Here is an 18,836-nt window from a genome sequence, read left to right on the forward strand (position 1 = left end):
TACTTTTTACTTTTATTTGAGTAAAAATAAGTTGAAGCAGTGCTACTCTTACTTCAGTACAATTTTTGTGGACTCAACATATCTTTGTTTGTGCCCAAAAGTTCGATTTTAGTCGCATCCAACCAAACCAGTCAGTTCCAGTTTAGCAAAATCCACATGTTGACTTTTGTGATGGTAGGGCAAATCGGTTGATGTGTAATAAATAATAAAGGGTTCTTATAAGGATTTGAGCAATGAGATTTGGAGATTATTTGACTTTCCTCACCAACCAGCTCAATGTGTTTTATGAGAAGATAAACCTCTAAGTCACATATTTATGCTCCCTGTGAACAGAAAGTCAAGGAATCAAGATATCAATAAATGTGCCCCCAGAAATTTGATTAAAAACAAGTATTTTGTAGACACACTTAATAAATTAACTAAAATTAAAGGGTAAATTTTTATACATTTTCCAGTTATTTTACTGCAGTAAAAGATGAATTTAAGGCTTTTTACCAAAGCTAATAATAAACATGGGCAACTGCTTGACAAATAGATATGGTCAAATATTTTGAGGAATAGATGTACGTTAAAACTTAATCATCCCTTAAAAATGTTGTAAAAATGAAATCTTTAAAAATGCCAGTCAGATTTGCAAACAGTACACATATTAAATAAATTAATCGAAAATTAGTTTGATTGCTGATTGCACTTGCTGCTTGATTATTAGTTGTTGTTTGCATGTCTTTGTACTATTCTCCGTTTATAAGATGTAGTTATGAATAAAGAAATAGATACAATTAGCATGGCAATCATTATTTTATCAGATGAGAGCTTCATCCCTTCTCAATGCAGCTATTTTTACATACATAAGGGAAATTATTAATCACGGCGAAAACTGCTGACGGCTCTCATCTGGTGATGAGGAATATGTGTAAGGTAATGAAATTGGAAACTAAAAGCAAATATCTTCTTTATATCCAGCTGAGAATGAATGTTAAAAACGGAAGAAAAAGCTTCATGGTCGATGCACAAATTGAATTCTATCTTGGCTTCTATTATCCTTTCACAGGTAGATAATTGCACAATCCGTTAGTCAGACTACAGCTTCAAAAGATGGATGATACACACAGCATGAACCGTTTAAATTAGGCAGTTACTCTATAAAAAGCTTTACAGATAAGAGAAAAAACAGGCTCTATCTTCATACTGCACTATGTAGCATCAAAGATTATACATTAAGCGTGCTGCAGAAAGGAAACAAACTACTAAACTTCCTCAAATTCAGTCAGAAAGATAGAAATGCAATTAAAAATAAAGGTTTTTCCAGGACCTGCTCCAGCTTCCAGAGGAACTTGACGGGCCGTGCGGCCGAGACATCGGGCCAGTAGAAGAGGGAGAGGCGGCAGCCATGGACGGAGAGCGAATAATGGGAGTAGGAGTCATCTGTACAACAGAGGAGGAAGAAGATAATTGTTGGATCTATTGCTTGGGGAATAAAGAAAAGAACTGACTCGATTTAGAGCTGAATCGTGAGAATTTCTATGCAGAAGAAAAGGTGGTTGAGCGTGGGTTGTTTATGTAAATCGAACATGAGTGACACTTTTTGGAGCTGTGGCTAGATGTAGTAGCTTTCCCGGTTAAACCTTCAAAACCACAACAAATCCCAGAGATTAAACGAACCGTTCTTTACGGTGCTGCACACAATAGTCTCCTCCTCTTTGCGATTTCCTCTGGACTGAGTGGCGGAAGGCTGGATGTTGGCGCCGCCCCGACGCATCCACAGCTGCAGGGTGAAGTGGTCGCCCGACAGAGCGGACACAACCGAGTCAGGAACCACTGCCACATGATTCGACCCGTTGAAAGAGAAGACCAGAGAAGAATCGGAAGAAGGGAGAGTGGGCAGAGCTGAGGTCCAGTTGGCTGACGGAGATGGAGGTGGGAGAAGATCGACTTCGCCCCTGACGGCACCTAATCAAAAAATAGAAAACAACTCAATAGAATTTGACTGTTATTTCTTTTTCCTTCTATAGTTAAAGGTGACCTGTTATGCTTCCTTGAACAGGTTAGGATGTTCATTAAATTGTTTTCACAAATCATTCTTAGATAATGAGATAATAATCTGGTCGATTCTACCCCTTTCATTCCTGTCAGAATGAATCTCTTGTTACTTTAAATCCAAATAAGCTGCTGCTGGCCACGCCCCCAACTCAACGTTTACACTCGCATGTGACAATGGCTGCAACAAAATCTGCAATTATACATCTTTGAAAAGCTGAAGGAGAGTCTTTTCCAGCAGCCATTGCAGTAAAAACCAGCTGACCAGAGGTGCTAGAGCTCTGCTGGGGTTGCTAAGTGACGGGTGGAGTTCCGGTGGGGTTGCTAAGTAACGGGCCAGGCCTCCTCCGAGTTTGCTAGGTGAGGCGCAGACCCTGACGTTACATAATAGAGATTTTTGAAATGGCTCATTTTCAAGAAACCAAAAAATAAACTGTATGTTTTTTAAGCACTTTGGCTGTTTTAGAGATCCAAATGGAAGTACAAAAACGTTCAAAATGTGAAATAAACCAATATTAACTTCCAGTTGAATATGATTTTTGCATCTAAAGTCAAAACTTACCACACAGTCGCCGAACAGAGCGGTCAGAGTAGCTGTCTCTGTCACAGCCCTTCCCAATATGGCCGGTCTGGAGCTCTACGGTGGCCTGGATGTTCCACACCGTTTCCTCACAAGTCTCCAGATGCAGGCTGGGGAACAGCGGGATGCTGCCTGACCCGGGTGTGTACTCCACACGTTTCGTCCATCCTTTAAAGAAAGAAAAAACCGAATCAGAACTTTACATTTTAACACACAACTCTGATATTAAACCGGATGGGAGATCAATCAAATGACAATGCCTAAAAACAGACAGCAAATGTAAAAACTGCAATAAAATAAAAATAACAGAATGACAAGATATCAAAGATTTAAAAAATATTAGCTCGTTTTAAAAATCAGGACAGCTTTGCCGAATCTTTTGCATTGCGATGAATTTCATCACCTCTTCTTTTAACAACAATCTGGTGGAGTTTTGCAAGATAAACAAGATATTTCCCTCATCCTTCATATCAAACACATACTGACAGATGCTGCATGGGGTACATTGGTCTCTTTGGTCTGTGCGAGTTTACAAGAATGCTGTATTCAAGATTTATAACTTTCTGTCTGTTTGTTCTTATGCAAAGTATGTCTGACCTCCAGCTTAGAGTGGATCATCAATTGAGGTGTTGCTGAAATCGGCTTTATACTCTCTCCGTTCTTTCATTCTAAAAAAGGCACTTAGTGATTCTGAGTTTAAATCTCTTTCTGGATCAAAGCTTTTCAAAAAGAAACTGCAACCACTTCCTTTAAGTATTCTCTTTCTTAATAGAAAGTCTTCCAGGTGCAGGTTTCATTGTTTGCCAGTGTTTTTCAGCTGGACTCACCCATCAACATAGGTGCTGCTGCCATTGGCTGAGTGTGTTTCCATAGAAAGAACTCCTGGTTCAGAAATTTAGTGTTAAATATCTTTTTCTGGGCCAAACTATTGAAGGTGCTGCTAATGCCATTAACTCTTAGGATGTTTTCACTCCTGACAACGTTTGTTGCATTTTCAGCCGTTGTGGTTTGTTTTCACACTGATCTGCATCAAAGGATCCAAACTAAAACCTGTTCACCTCCTCGCCTGTGGGGGCGCTGCACCAAGAACCACATAAGGACATGACACAAAAACCTCTGAAGAAGAGATCAACTTCCTTCTTCACAAAATGTAAATAAAAATAAAATGCAGCCAGACTTTAGAGGTTGTAGGATTTTTGAGTCATTTCTTCTGACTTAAAAGAAGAAATGACTATTGTCTTAGTTTGGTTGTATTTACCCAGAATGCCCCAGTGTTACAGTTCACTACCTGCTTTTGGAGCGCTCTCTGGTCAGCTTGAATCCACATCGGCATTTGAACCATGACACAGTTCTCTTTAATCGAACAGAGACCTGGATTTTTAGGCGGACCAGAATTCAGTATTTTGGTCTACGTCAGAATTCAATTGTTTATTCACACCTCCCTAAATGAACCAGACTTTCTAGCCAAAAAACCAGAATGCGAATAAAGTGGACTAAGCAGGGTTGGTGTGAATGCAACCTTAGTTTTCTACTTTTACCTCAGTGTTTCAGTGTTTAGGATTTTTTATCCTCTCTTCCTGCTGGGTCTCACTAATTGGCCAATCATGCTCAACCTGGTTCTTCTGCACGTTTTTCCCTGTTTGAATTATTGGCAACAGCATGTGGCTGTTGCCACATGCTCACAAGATGACTGATTCCTATAAAGTTAGTGATTCAAAGCAACTGACTGGGCTTCTGTAGATAGATGCCTGGTGGACAAAGTACTCCACTCACTCTAGTAAAATATTGATACTCATGGTCAAATCTTACTCAACTACAGGTACAACCTGCTGGGTCTAAAGTTTACTCAAGTTAAAGTGCTGTTTGAAGATACTTAAGTATTTAGAAATACAATTTATACTTTCTGTTATTAGTGCATTGCTGCATTGTTTGCTGTGCGCTTTTAAAAATCTTTGTAATTTGCTGAAACCACCTGGTTTATGGACATGTAGAATCACTCTGTTATAAAAAGTCTACACCACCCGTACAACTTGAGCATAAAAATGAACTAAAAATGACAGCTATTTTCTTTTTCTAATCATTATTTAAAATTTTATTTAAACTGAATCTGATCCAAATTAGATTCCACATGATTGGAGGCCATTTATAACAGATAACATTTGCAGTGAATTGTCATGATACAGATAAATTCAAATGAGTTATATTAAATTTAATTACCTCCCTATAATATTACTAAGCTTTAAAATGGTCTATTTGCAACGCAGCTCACGATCTAATGATGCAACCATGATTAAGCTGAATAGCTGCCCACACAATTTCTAACTCAGAGTGGAAATTTCATCCAAAAATCACTGAATGAAACAACCAAATCACACGTCTGACGCCTCCGCAGAGTTAGTCCAGAATAAAAACTGAGACACAAAAAAAAGAGCCGCCTGCGGCGTTGATTACCGATCCAGCCGGGTTTGCAGGACGGCTTGACCGTGACGACAACCTGGGCATCAGCCTGAGCGCGATTCTTCCCACAGTCGAAAGCGGTCACCCAGAAGGTGTGAACACGCTGCCGCTTCGAATCCAACGGCTCCGTGTTCTTAATGTTACCTAGGAGACGCAACGACAAAGAAAGAGAGGACATGACATAATGAGACAAACAGAAATAGAAATGGAGGGCCAGTCGCCAACAACAAGCTTATTCAACTGAGTGAAAAACCTCCTGAAGCTCCACATGTGCACTGAGTCAAAACAGGGTTTTCAGCTCCGCTTTCAGGGCGAAAAACAGGAAGATAAATAACATCGAGCAGGATGAAAACAAACGGGTTTTTCCTGCTTTTATAGATAAGCGTGAACAAAGTGAGTATCTGTGAAGGGCTGACAACACTCTGCATGCTGCTTGACAAACAGCAGGTAGGGAAAAGAAGATGCTTTGACATGAAGAGATGAGAAACAAAGAGAAACACAAGAAAGATGCAAAAATAAAGAGCATGCAGCACAATGGGAACAATAGATCTCTGTGCTGCTGTCTGAAAACAGAAAGAAGCTTCTCATCCTTTGCAGGATGCAGAAAATGTCCAGATCTGGACATTTTCTGCAGCGTCATGCAATAACAGGGTCTCCTCAGCTGCTGGGTCACATTACTGGACTGAGCCCCCGGAGTGCAACACTGGACTGTAAATACAGAGAATCTATCAAGGCAGAAACTAAACGGGATGCTCTATTAAACCAATACCTCTCCACTACAGCTGGAGCTAGGACTTTGCAGATGCAGAAATCAAGTCCGCCCCCACAAAGTCTATTTCAACACTTTTTGTTTATACCTGAGGTTTTAAGTCTCTGCAATTTTCCTAAATATACCACTCCACAAATATCAATATCTCAGCAGTGGCTGCTGTTCGATCATTATGCTTTGTTTGTTTTCAGAGTTTAGAATCACTTTGCTGAAATATTTATTTGGCTTCAAAATGTTTCTTTTCCTCATGTTTTCAGCTGTTTGAAACCGTAGAAAATCCAAAACATACAGACACATGAAGGAAGGTGCTCTGGTCAAACAACCTGATGTTTATCTGCACTGAAATGCTAAGCGTGATGGGAAATAGAAAAACGTGGTGCTCGAAGCATCATGCAGTGCAATGCTTTTCTTCTGCAGGGACACAGAAATGGGTCAGAGTTGACGGGAAGATGGATGGAAGTAAAGTGAAATACTGGAAGAAAACTTGTGAAGGTTCACCAAAACGATTCCAAGCACACAGATTTCATTCTGTTTCAGAATGGCCCAGTCAAAGTTCAGACCTAAATCCAATTTTTTAAAATCTGCGTTGGTAATGTTCACCGACACTCTTAAAACAATCTGAGTGAAACTGAAAGGTTTATCAAAGAATTGTGAAAAGGTGGAAGAGAAACAAAACAAAACACTTGAATCTACAGCAGTTCATTCAAATGGATTAAATATGAACTTTTTACTATTTCTGGTCAAGAATTTCCAAAAATGCTTTAATTTCTCCACAACTTGAGACTATTTGCACTAATGAGGTGATGTTTGAAGGCAGTTTGGTTTAACTGAATGCTATTTAGGGTTGTTTTAATAAAAAAGGCTCAATTCAGATTGAAGACATTTTGTAAAACAAAAAGTGAAAACTAGGGATGCAACTAACGATTATTTTAGTAATTGATGAATCTATCAGTTGTTCTGATGATTAATCGGATTAAAAAAATTGGCACATTCTGCAGATTTTTAATCGAACCATATCAGCCTTTCTAAACAATATCAGAAATACATTGAAACATGAAAATAAACAAATAATTTAATAGATTTTTAAATAAGAAAATGCAACAACTCAGCAGCTCTTTAGTGTTGCTTGATAATTTGTTTAAAAGGATACAAAAAAAGTCTAATAACATCAACATGTAAAAAGCTCAGACCTTTCTGCTTGAATTAACAACAATGCAGTGAAGGACTAATCTGATGATCATTTTTTGGATTGATTGATTAATAATTGAATAGGAAAAAGTGAGCAATAGGAGATTTATTTACAGAATGTGAACAAGATGAAGCTTAAACTTTGTCACTTGAAGTGGAACTTGTTTACATGCAGAGTACTTTTATTTTTATCTTAAATTCAAAATGTTTTGGCTTAATTACTGCCCTAAGTATATTATCTTTGTAGCAAATAGAGTTTTATGAGCCAGAATATTCCGGTTAATAATTAATTGGTTGCTAAATTAGTTTACGGTTCTTTCCATAAACGATTAATCACGATTAATCGTTTCAGCTCCAGTGATGACTATGCATCATTTTCCTTCCACTTCCAAATGAAGCACTAACATGGTAAACTACATTCAAACTCATGGTTGTAGGCTGATCAGATGTGTGAGTATGTTGCTGTTTTGCTCTGTTAATACAGCGTGCAGGACGTGAATCGTCTCACCGTCGTTGTCGATAGCGAAGGGCACATTGGGAGTGATGATGTCATAGAAGCAGATCTGGCTGTACTGCGGGGAGCAGTCGGCATCCAGAGCCTCGACCCGCACGATCCTGTCAAACAGTCGGCCCTCTGGGACCGAAGCCTCGTAGCGGCGCTCCACAAACACCGGGGAGAACTCATTGACGTCGTTCACACGAACATGAACCGTGGCCCTAAGGGAGAGGAGGAAGGGAGGAGGAAAGGAAGCAGAGAGATGAGGGTTGATATCGCTGCAGTGGGGATGTAACACAAGTCTAACTTAGTAAATGATTAATCTATCGATAATTTTAATGTTTGAGCCTCAGGCAGCAGCGTAGTAGAAGCAGGCCTGTCACAATAACACATTTGATAATATTGCTGTTTTGAGACCATCTTAAAGTAAAATATTAATAATGGCATGATAATGCAAGTTCAGTAAATAAATATCCAAAATAAAACACAAACAGAAACTATTTAAAAAATACACACAACAGAAACCGTAAATAAGACTCATTATAAACTCCCTACAAACAGAATTTCCCTTCAAAAAACATCAACAGAATAAAAATATTTGAGCTTATTTTAATTTATCATGCGATTAATTGATTCATTACTTATTGTGAAGTAAGAAATACTGCCACCTTCAGATGGAAGTTAGCATCACTTAAACCAAATATTTTTGGCAATTTATGCAGAAAATCTGCAATAAACTCATAATTATGGATTCACCTGAAATTATATATCTGTTGATTTTATGTGAATTTCCACAATCGCAGAATCGTAAAAAAGGGACTTACTGATGTAAAAGATAAAAACCGCTTTACTTTGATTGATAAGATCACATTTAAGCTGTTATCATGAAGATCCTATTTATGCATCTCTCTGGAGATCAGAGGGCCACCTAGAATGCCATGGCGGGCCGGATTTGGCCCCCGGGCCTTCAGTTTGACACAGCTTGATGAATCTACTGGCTGCTGCTGTTTAAAAATGGAGATGCTGTAACTAACTTGTGGGATTTCTTGCTGTTGACGCCGTCCGGTCCCTCTCCGCAGTCGTAGGCCTGGATGGTGAAGCTGTGCTCCCGCTGGCTCTCACAGTCCAGCGGCTCTTTGGACCGGACCAGACCCTCGCCGGTGGAGCGGTCCAGAACCACAGCTTCAAACTGGACGGAACCAGAGCCCGAGGGGCCATTGTGAACTCGGAAGCCACAGATTTCACCTGGGTTGAGAGAATATTAATAAAACTGAATTAAACATGGCGTTATATGAACATTAAGGTTAATTAAAAAAACCTTTGATTTCAAAGAACTCAATCTTTTTTTTAATTATTTTGTCCTGATTATGGTAACACATTTATTTTATTTATACGAACAGCGTTCACCTGGCCTCCTTCTGACTAACGAGTGTTGATTTTCTCGTCATTTATAAAGCACTCTGTGGGTCCATTCAATCAGGCAAATTGTTTTAAATTTGTGCAAAATATGTGCATGCGACATACTAATAAATAGCTTAAAAGATGGAGAAAAATGTCTAGCGATTAATTGTCAACATCCATCAAACTGCAAACAAATTCATTTCCACAGTACACCGTTTTATATTTTAATAGCATAGCAGTTTATTTGCTATTACCGTGTTTACAACATGGCAGAAACCTATTGGAAAAGGTTTTAAATGACACATCTCTCACCTCGGGGTTGGAATTACTGGATCTCACTGATTTTGACCCAGTTGGTAATAAAACACTGATTAGCTAGAAAAATGGATGGGATTGTCTGGCGCTGTTCTAGATTAGCTCTGATTTTTCTTGGCAGACTAGAACGACTTTGTGTCATTTGGCAATAGAGTGTATTCTCCAGTTAACAATAAATCAAGCTAAATTAGTAGATTATTAGTCAATAATCAATTCATTTTGATTATTGGAATAATTGTTTCAGCCCTGTACAAACTCATACGGGTAAATACTTTTCATTTTGTCCCTCATTTAGTTTCTTCTGAGGTTGATCTGTTTAGAAAGTCTGTGAGAGTGTTGAAGTCAGATTCCTTGATTGTGAACGTAATCTTGCCAATAAATCTGATTCTGGTTTTATTCCTGCTTTAAGAGGACCAAAGTGTTTCTAACCAGTCACATGCTGATGATACACAACTTTATATTTCACCACATAACCTGAGAAAATGTTGGCTCGTTTAACTGAAAACAGTCATGTTTATCATAAGGGTAAATAATGTATCATTTGTATTCATATGTTTAAACTTTCAGGTTTATTTATTATTGTGTACATTATTGTATATATTGTTTTTTAGTTCAGTGCTGTTCTGTTTAACTTAAAAATAACAAACATGATAAAAGCTTCAGTTTTGGTTATTTTACAGGAATAAATTGCGGTGCAACTAATCGTAAGAATTTTGTTCTCGCCACTGAACAAATGCAGCAAAATTATTACTATTATAGTTTTTTAATGTGGAATTATGCAATTGAGATGATATATGATTTAGTTAATCCACCACTGAACTGTGATCAGAAAACAAGGAAGCCAAGCTAAAACCTCACAGACTGATGCTTTTTCTGGCGTCAGACTTTGACTGTGGGAAGAAGGTTTTTCTCTGAAACTGCTAAATTATTAAGCGATGCAGTCCTTCAAAGAATGGAGAATCCCTGTTTATCTCTGAAAAGACTTGGTCTCTGAGGGATCTTTCCTTTTAGACCCACTCATCTTACTGACAAAGGACATTTTCCTCTGTTTTGTTGCTCCTCTTCCTACTTGTTAAACATATTGTTTAAAAAAATGAAGCATCCATGTACTTTGTAACAGTTTATTTTTTATTTTTTGAGAAAAAAATAAAAAAATAAACCCCAGGAAGCATAATTTAAATTCAACCCACTAAATTCTCCAATGAAGTATCATAACCACTGAACATGTTACACATTTTGTTATTCATTTCATTATTATTGAAAAACTGAAGCGAACTAATGTGATTTTGAGTACAATGATATCTAGAATTGCCTTTATGCACCCGTTTATCTCAAACGTCTTTTAAAAGACATAAAAAAAAAACTGCAACAGCTACTGAAAATAAAAATCCTCAGAATAGCAGCAGATCCCTATCGGTTGACGAAAGTCAAAGGTTCGTGCTCAAATAGCTAATTTCCTCTTCCGTTTTGACATCGGCTCAATATATTCCAGAGTAATTCAAGTTGATCTTTCATAATTTGACTGAACATGGTTATTTCCAGGACTCAGAGTGCAAACATGATCACCTTATTTCATCAGGCTGCAGAAAGGCACAGCGCTGGCTGATTGCTCCTGCTGCAGAGGCTTGAATTACACCATCATGGGCTAAAAATAGTGGACTCTTTGACTGAACACATTGCCTTTAATATTTAGGGAGTCTTTAGGGAAATATTGCTGGTGGCTGTGAGTGGTATTATGGCTCCAAATAAAAAAATAAATGAGCGTGTCGTTTACTACTGAAAGCTGAAAGCAACCCAGTAAAAACAAACTGGATCATTAGAGCAGTCACATGACTAAAACATCATTGAGCAATCTGAATAAAAATTACGTGATTTTCTTTGTCTTGGTGTTTGGCAAGCCAAGCAAATTATTATTTTATTTGCAATGAACAAGTAAAATAACCTTAATAACCTTGTTACATTAAATCAGATTTAAAATTTCTGTTTTCAGTCAACAAATATAACCAAAATTATTTTATTTATTTTTATATTTTATTACCTTCTTCAAATTGACAAATGTAAATATAGTATGATAGATCTGAATTTAAATTTAATGAAGCAGTTGAAAGGTTATTTCACAACATTTGAGCTAAATGGAGGCACAACTCTGGGTGCGGTTTTAGGCTACACTTCAAACACAATGTGCAATCTGTCAGAAAAATCACAGTAAAAATAAATAAAATATCAGTAAGAGAAACATGGGGTCCAATTTCCAGAAGCCTGAAAATGCCACATTATTCACATGCCACAAACGCCACGGGAATGTCCAGCCGTCCTACAGAGACGGATTGTGTGAAGTTGTGAACTTGTTCTGGTTTGAATGTGATTATCAACCCAAACCAAAGGTCAGGCCACTCAGTGAAGAAGAAGCCAGATTACAGTTTGCAAATGCATCTAGGGGCAAAAAAATCTATGTATTTATTTTTTATTTTTTTGCAGATAAGTTCTTTGATTTGACGAAAGTGAAGTTTAGGTGTTTGACGTTAATGTCCATCCTTACATCTGGAAGAAAAGGAGGGAAGACGACAAGCCTAAGAATGTCACCTCAGCTGTTAAGTACAGGTGTGGCAGCATCATGTTGTGGGGCTATTGTGCTACAGGAAGAATGGATGCACTTTGTAAAACAGAAGCCATGATGAGGAAAGAAGACTGTGTGCAAATACAGAGGCAACATCTCCACTTCAGGCGGAAATATGAAGCTGGGCCTCAAATGGGTCACTTAGTATAGCAGCAATGAGTGGCAATCAGGAAGTTCTGTAAAAAACCTACAGGCCTGACTGAGTTATAACGGTTCTGTCAGGAGGAATGGACCAGAACTCAAGCAAAATACTGTGAGAAGCTTGTGAAAGAAAACTCTGTGACACCAGCACAGCTGCAACTAACGACTATTTACGTAATCGACTATTCTCATAATTAATCGCATGAAGAAATGGCACATTCTGCAGATTTTTCATTTCCAATATTAGAACTACATTAAAAGATGCAGATAAATAAATAATTTAATTTCCTTTTTAAATAAGAAAGAAAACATTTTCTTGCCTAAAATGGAAAAATATAGCTTTCATTTAGTGCATGCTTAATCATTTGTAGCAAAGGATGAGTCTGCAGATAAAAAATACTTCCAACATCAACATGTAAAAAGGTCAGGCCTTTCTGCTTGACTTAACATCAATCTAATTTAAGGCCAAACTATTGATTATTTTTTGATTAAAGTGATTATTGGATTGGATTATTATTGGATAGCAGAAAGTGCTTAATAAGATATTTTCCATGGCCCTTAAGGTGTTTTGGATGAACATATTTATAGTTTTTATTATCTTTAATGCAAAATGTATATTTTTAGTAAAGTTGACTTCATTACTGCTCTGAATGTCATTCTTTAAGCAAATGTCATTTTTAGAGTCTAATTAATCACTAATTATTCTTGAAATAATTAGTTGACGATTATTTCAAGAATTGTTTCATTACAATTAATGCAATTAATTATACCAGTTCTAGACACAAGTCATACAGTTTGCAAGGAAATGTATATTAACCTTCCTAATTATCTAATTTCTTAAAATCATAACCGATCTTAAACAGGGAGAAATTTGCCAGATGTTACATACCGATAAAAAAAAGCTATGCGTCTTTTTTTCTACGGTGTGTGTATAGAAATCATATTTCGGCTGTATTTTGATGGATGCAGGCGGTGTTACCAGCGTAGTGAAGCGGAGCGTCTTTGTCCAGGGCGAAGAGAGGGGGATTGAGCAGCACGGTGTTGTCGTTCTCCATCACAATCCCCTGGTACTCTGTCTCGATCCATGGCTTGTGCTTATTGGCTGAGAGAGAAGACCGAACAGGCTTTGGGTTAAATGGAGCAATTACAAGGAACCAATGCATCTATTTTTAACAGTCAATTATGGGGGAGAGACATGGTGAGAGTGTGCACGAGTGAAAAAAAAACCCACACACAGAAAGCAACGTGTGACAATTGAGAGTCAGATAACGTTCACAGTTGACGTTTTTCCTCCATTTTTATTTCAAGCACCCTCCAGCTCCACAGTGCTGATTTGTTTCCATCAAACAGACACAGACAGAACTATTCGGCTCTGAATCAAACGCCCAAGGTTCTCTCAGAATCCAACCTTTAATTGCTAAATAATTATTAATCCTTGCGCAGACTGTTCGGTGCTGACTGATCAAAGGCCAAGTTAATGAGCCACAAGGATGACGATTTTACACTCCAGCAGCGAGCGAAAACAAAAGGCAGCGCTCCCTCCCTTCTCTTGTCCCCGATCTCCTAACTCAGAGGCTGCAGAGTTTGAAATCAGACACAAGCACAAGATGTATTTCTTTGTTGTCGCCACAGTGAATTTTCGAGAAAATGAAACTGGAGCTAATTTTCAGTCTCAGAGCCAACAAGAGGAAAATGAAAATAAATTTTAAAAAAATGCTTCTGGTTGTGAATCTGATCAAACTTCTTTAACTTCAAACACAGAGCAGAGGATCATTTGAATTCTCTTTGCCTTAAAGCACCAAAGCCTGCTGCTGAATTTAAATATGTGTTTTTATATCGCTGCTGGAAAACAGCTTGAGAAAAGGTATTTCTTTATGCAACATCTCCTTTATCAGGCACTGTAAAAATATTTTAAATTCATTTCATATTCATGTACTTTAAATATTGTTTGATTTGTCTTCACCGTTTATATACCATTGCAGTTTTGACCTGCAGCTCCTTTTCTTTTGCACATATGGATAACTTAAGAGATACACAGATTAAAGCTGCAGTGTTTTTCCACTTTACATTAATTTAAAGGAAATTATCCATTATTGTGGTTTATAAACTATAGACTATGATTTAAAATGATTCAGAAATGTTTTAAAGATACTCTGAAAACATTTTTGGCTATTTTAGCTCTGTATGAGGAATTATTTAGTAATATCATAAAAATATTGGTTACAATTAATCTACACTTTGCTTTTCACTTTCTTTATTTCTCATCATCATGAGCTATCAAATAAATTTGTTCTTCAGTACCTTTAGGTCTGTATTTAAAAAAGGAACGTTTTGAGTTAATTAAGCACCATTTTTTTTTATATCAACTCGGTTTCAAAAATGACATAAAAGACATTTGACTTTGTAATTTAGCACCTTGAAATAGGGTTTCTGTCTCTTTAACGTCATAAAATTATGTAAAACTAAAAGAAAGAGTCCATTTTGCATATTACTGCCCCCTGAAAACCAAGCCAAATTCTTAATCGTTTAAATATTTGTTTTTCACTTTGTAAATACATTTGAGAGAGAAAAAAGCCCAACAAACTCTCAGAGCTATGCATCCCTGCCAGGTTTCAACTGGAAAAATGTCTATCTGGCACCAAAAATTAGTTGCCATCAACACCCAGGCATAATCACAGTAATTCATCTTCTCCTCCACCTCCTCTGTTACCACGCTCCGGCTTGTGCGTTTCTTTTTCGGTCATTTATCTCATGCCCTCTGTCCCCCCTCTACTCATCTTCCTCTCCTCCCTTCCCCCCACCCCTAGCTGCTATGTAGCATTAATCTGAGCATCAGGCCTGTGGATTACATTCGGGATTACAGATTGAGAGGCATCTCGCTCCATCTCCCTGTCTGTCCCCCTTGGCATTGCTCCCCTTTCTGTCACCCTATTCATCAGGCCGCAGCTCTCACCCGTCAACCCCTCCTCATTTGGCCTCTTCACACCCGCACACACCAGGCCCTGCATCCTCTCACGTACGACAGCTGTACGTGAGATCGGCTGTCACCTGATCTCACGTACCAGCTCTCCCTCCTTATCTTCCCCCTGCTGCACGGCTGTGTCAGTTTCATCCGCCTCCCCCTCGGCATGACAATCACTAGCTCCATTACAAATGTGCGCAAATCTTTGTCTATATTCTGCTAATGTCGAAAAAGAAAAACACAATAATTTCGCAATTGCGCTGTTTTGAATAAGGTGATAAGTCATTAAAAATTATGTCAGCGCTTACGTGAGATGTATTCATAATTCAAACATGGCACTGGCGCTAATAATCAGAGACGTTAGCATCTGAGTTAGCCGTTGGAAGCGGCTACATACATATGTGCGGTGTTTGGGGGAAATTTAATTCATTCAACGTGTTCGAATGAAACAACTTTTTGCGAACATTTTCCGAAAATAATAAACAAAAACAAACCATCACCCTCATACTACTTCCTGTAGACTTCTTCGTCCTTTTCGCCAGTAGTAGTAGCCACATAGATGGTAGTAGCGTCCGGCTGTTGATCACGTGACTCGAGTCTTTTCAGTTGTGTTTCGGTACAACTGAAAAAACACTTTTTTTTAAATCTCAGGTGAGTTTTTTTTTTTTTTTTTAATTGGCTACTTCGAACGAATTTATTTTCGTACTCTTAATTTTACTTTAATGGAAATGCAGCAAGCTAAACAGGAACTGCATTTGAATTCAAAATTTTTGTCAATGTTATGCTAATGTCGAAAAAAACCCAATTTCGCAATTGCCGTGTTTCCATCAAATAGGAAATTAAAATAAAATCATATGTGAAAAGCCCGTTTATTTATGTACTCAATAACTAATCCTCCTATTACTTCCTGTAGTCTTCTTCGTCGCCAGTAGTAACATCGGGTGTTGATCACATAACTCCTATGACACGGAAAAAGTGTTTCCATTGCAGTTTCGCTGAAATCCCTCATCCCTTTTTTCTGAAATTGGTGTGTTTCCATTATGCAAATTTCCGCAATGTTATGGTTAGTAGAAAAGCTGCTAATGACAATAGCTTGAATCAGACGGTTCTATTACAAATGTGGGGAAATCTTTGTCAATATTTTACTCGTGTTACAAAACAAACAAACAAAAAAAACACAATTTTGCAAATGTGCAGTGTTTCCATTAAGTAAGAAATGAAATTAAAATCCCTTATGAATTATCTTAACTGTTTATTGTTTTTTTTTTAAAGTGCAGCACCATCATCCTCCTACTACTTCCTGTCGTCTTCTTCGACATTTTCACCAGTAGTAACATCCGGCAGTTGATCACATGACTTGCATGACAGGAAAAAAATTGTTTCTATTGCAGTTTTGGGTGATACAACCATTTCCACGTGGCTGGAAAACCACCTCATCCTAGCGCAAAAAAATATTTAGCATGAGTATTTTTTTTTTTAATTGGCGTATTTCTATTAAGCGAATTTATTAGCACACTTTTAATTGGTGCAATTTTATGGTTAATGGAAACGCAGCTAGCGAAACCATGATCCTGAATCAAACTCCATGAGAAATCTGGGAAGCGGATCCATCATCTCCGAGTCACACCGCAGACGGAAAGGGCACATGCAGGAAATGCAAAGATGTTTATGTATGCACCTGGTTATGCATGAGGAATTGAAGCTATACATGAGTAAGTCGCCGGGTTCACGGCTCTGCTTGGAAAAATACCCCCCACCCCACCTGACAGGTCTGTGTGTTTCTATGGCAATGCAAAACCGTCATTCCCACACTTCACAGTCAAAAACAGAAACAGAGAAAAAAAAAGGAATTGAAACTGACCTTTGTTGCAATTGGCAACCGAAGTCAAGCAAAGGAGGAGGAAGGAGAGAAAATTCATTCTGTCCATCTGAAGGAGGAAAGAGGGGAGGATAAGAGGGTGGGGGGTGAGGAAGGAGAATAGAGAAGAGGATGAGGAGGAGGAAGGGAGGGAAGGAGGGGTACAGTTCATGCATCAACAACAGATCAGCAGTGGAGGGGACAGTACAGTAGCAACAAGCAGATCAGGCATTTCAGATGGCACTTTGGGGGGATGGAGGGGGTTTCACATTGCTGTTGTCTGTCCAATAAATCACCATTAAAGTGACACGGATGAGAACTGCAAAACTAAATTCAGAGTTGCATGACTGGAGCTGTAATCCAAGAGAATTTCAGCATTATGCCGCCCTGACATGCAGCCCAGAATAGTATCACACACATATATATATATATACCTGGTCATGAGTGGGGAACGTTCTGCATGTGGCAGGGCTGCGTGTTTTAATCACGGTTACCCTGATGGTTTGTTTAGGCTGATGGGAACATTTAGGCTTGCGAACGTGATAAATAATCTAATTTTGTGTGTTTTTTTAATGTAAAGATGACTCCACACATTCAGAATAACAAACATGCTATGCGACAATTATCTGACACACATTTCCAGCGGGCGTACGTGGATGCGTAAAGCGGCATTTAGGAGGAAACGCCGCAGAAATGGTGGGTTACAATGCAGGAAAAAATGTGGGATATTACCGTTCTGAGTGCGGTGATGCTCCTGGTTGGTAACCTGCCTCTACGCTCGCAGCATCCGCCTCTCACGCCCCTAACACTCGGTTCGGTTCGGTTCAGATCAGCTCGGCTCCCGGAGGCTGACAACAAACCCAGAGCTCAGCCTCCGAGGTGCGGGTGGATGGAGACGGAAGCGGCCGGAAGCTGTTCGAGAAAGGACGCTCAGGTGGGGTTATCAGGGATGAAATGTGGGGAGGAAGAGGAGAGCGGCGGACGTCCTTGTTTTTTCCCACTCGGCAGGAGGAAGAAAAGCGGTGGGAATGTTACGCTGACGTGCCCTCCCTCTCGGCGTTTCTTAACCCGCCCACACTGCGTCCTTCTTCCCTCTCTCCTGCTGCCCTGGCTCTTTTCTCCTCCACTCTGACTCAGGCTCCAAACGCAGCAGAGACTCAGTCCCGCCGTCACTTCACAGCTGTCAGCTCAAGCCGCGCTGATCGACTCGTCCGCCTCCGTTTTTTTTGTTTTTTTTTCTTCGTTTGTTTGTGCGTGTTTTCATCCGTTTCCACGCGTTTCACGCTGCTCACTCAGTCGGTTCCTCTCTGCAAAATGACGTCATGGCACCCCGATTCGCCCTCGTGCCAAGGCTAATTCTGTAAAAACAAACAGACCCACTCTAGATGCACTTTTTTTTTGCACCTGCAGTGTTTTGCAAAAATGATGGAGCATTTCCACATTTTGTCACGGTGCTGCCTCAAGATGAGACTGGCATGCATTCAAAGCCCAACCTCTTTATTCTGATACCCCTAAATAAATCACTTATAGTCGAGGTAAATTAGAAAACCTCAACATATTTTTACTCAAAAGTAAAAGTAAAAAGTAGAAACAACTGAAGCATTTGGTAAAAAGGCCATTCAAAGATAATAAAAAAACACAATAATTTAACATTTAAAAATTGCACAGTCACACAGACAAATTATGTGGAAAGTTGGTATTTTAAATTCCAAAATGAAAATAATTTATATAAATTACATAGTTGCAAAAAAAAAAAAAAGAAAAAAAAAATCAAAATAAATTTCTCACTACAAAACTTATGAAACTCCAGGTGTGTCTGGCAAAAACAAGCTTCATATGGTGAAGTATTTGGTATGAGTAATTGGTCAAAACATCAGTCATTTATAGTTTAAGAATTACTCCAGGTTATTCTTAAACTGGAAGGCCTTTGAGGTTTATTAGAGAACAAACAGCATCATAAAGACCAAGAAACGCAACAGAGGTCAGGGAGAAAACTGACTGTAAGCAAGGAAAAG

General features: G+C 38.6%; 1 protein-coding gene across 2 annotated transcripts in view; it reads right to left on the bottom strand.

Annotated features, from left to right (window-relative positions):
- The window catches only part of clstn3 (calsyntenin 3), a 39,261-nt gene extending 21,142 nt beyond the window's left edge, over positions 1-18,119 (bottom strand). The window contains exons 1-9 of one of the 2 annotated variants that reach the window (XM_008431401.3): positions 17,554-18,119; positions 16,825-16,891; positions 12,981-13,103; positions 8,562-8,772; positions 7,540-7,748; positions 5,069-5,218; positions 2,600-2,785; positions 1,663-1,950; positions 1,313-1,425 (exon numbers count right to left, since the gene is read on the bottom strand). In XM_008431401.3, the coding sequence (XP_008429623.1) occupies positions 1,313-1,425; positions 1,663-1,950; positions 2,600-2,785; positions 5,069-5,218; positions 7,540-7,748; positions 8,562-8,772; positions 12,981-13,103; positions 16,825-16,891 (1,347 nt within the window). In that variant the 5' untranslated portion in view covers positions 17,554-18,119. Of the gene's footprint in view, positions 1-1,312; positions 1,426-1,662; positions 1,951-2,599; positions 2,786-5,068; positions 5,219-7,539; positions 7,749-8,561; positions 8,773-12,980; positions 13,104-15,463; positions 15,488-16,824; positions 16,892-17,553 lie in introns of those variants that run through there. The other variant, XM_081616970.1, reaches the window with a different exon arrangement.
- Positions 18,120-18,836: the final 717 nt, after the last annotated feature.

Source organism: Poecilia reticulata, chromosome 16, assembly GCF_904066995.2.
Source record: "Poecilia reticulata chromosome 16, P_reticulata-male-v2, whole genome shotgun sequence".
Lineage (NCBI taxonomy): Eukaryota > Metazoa > Chordata > Actinopteri > Cyprinodontiformes > Poeciliidae > Poecilia > Poecilia reticulata.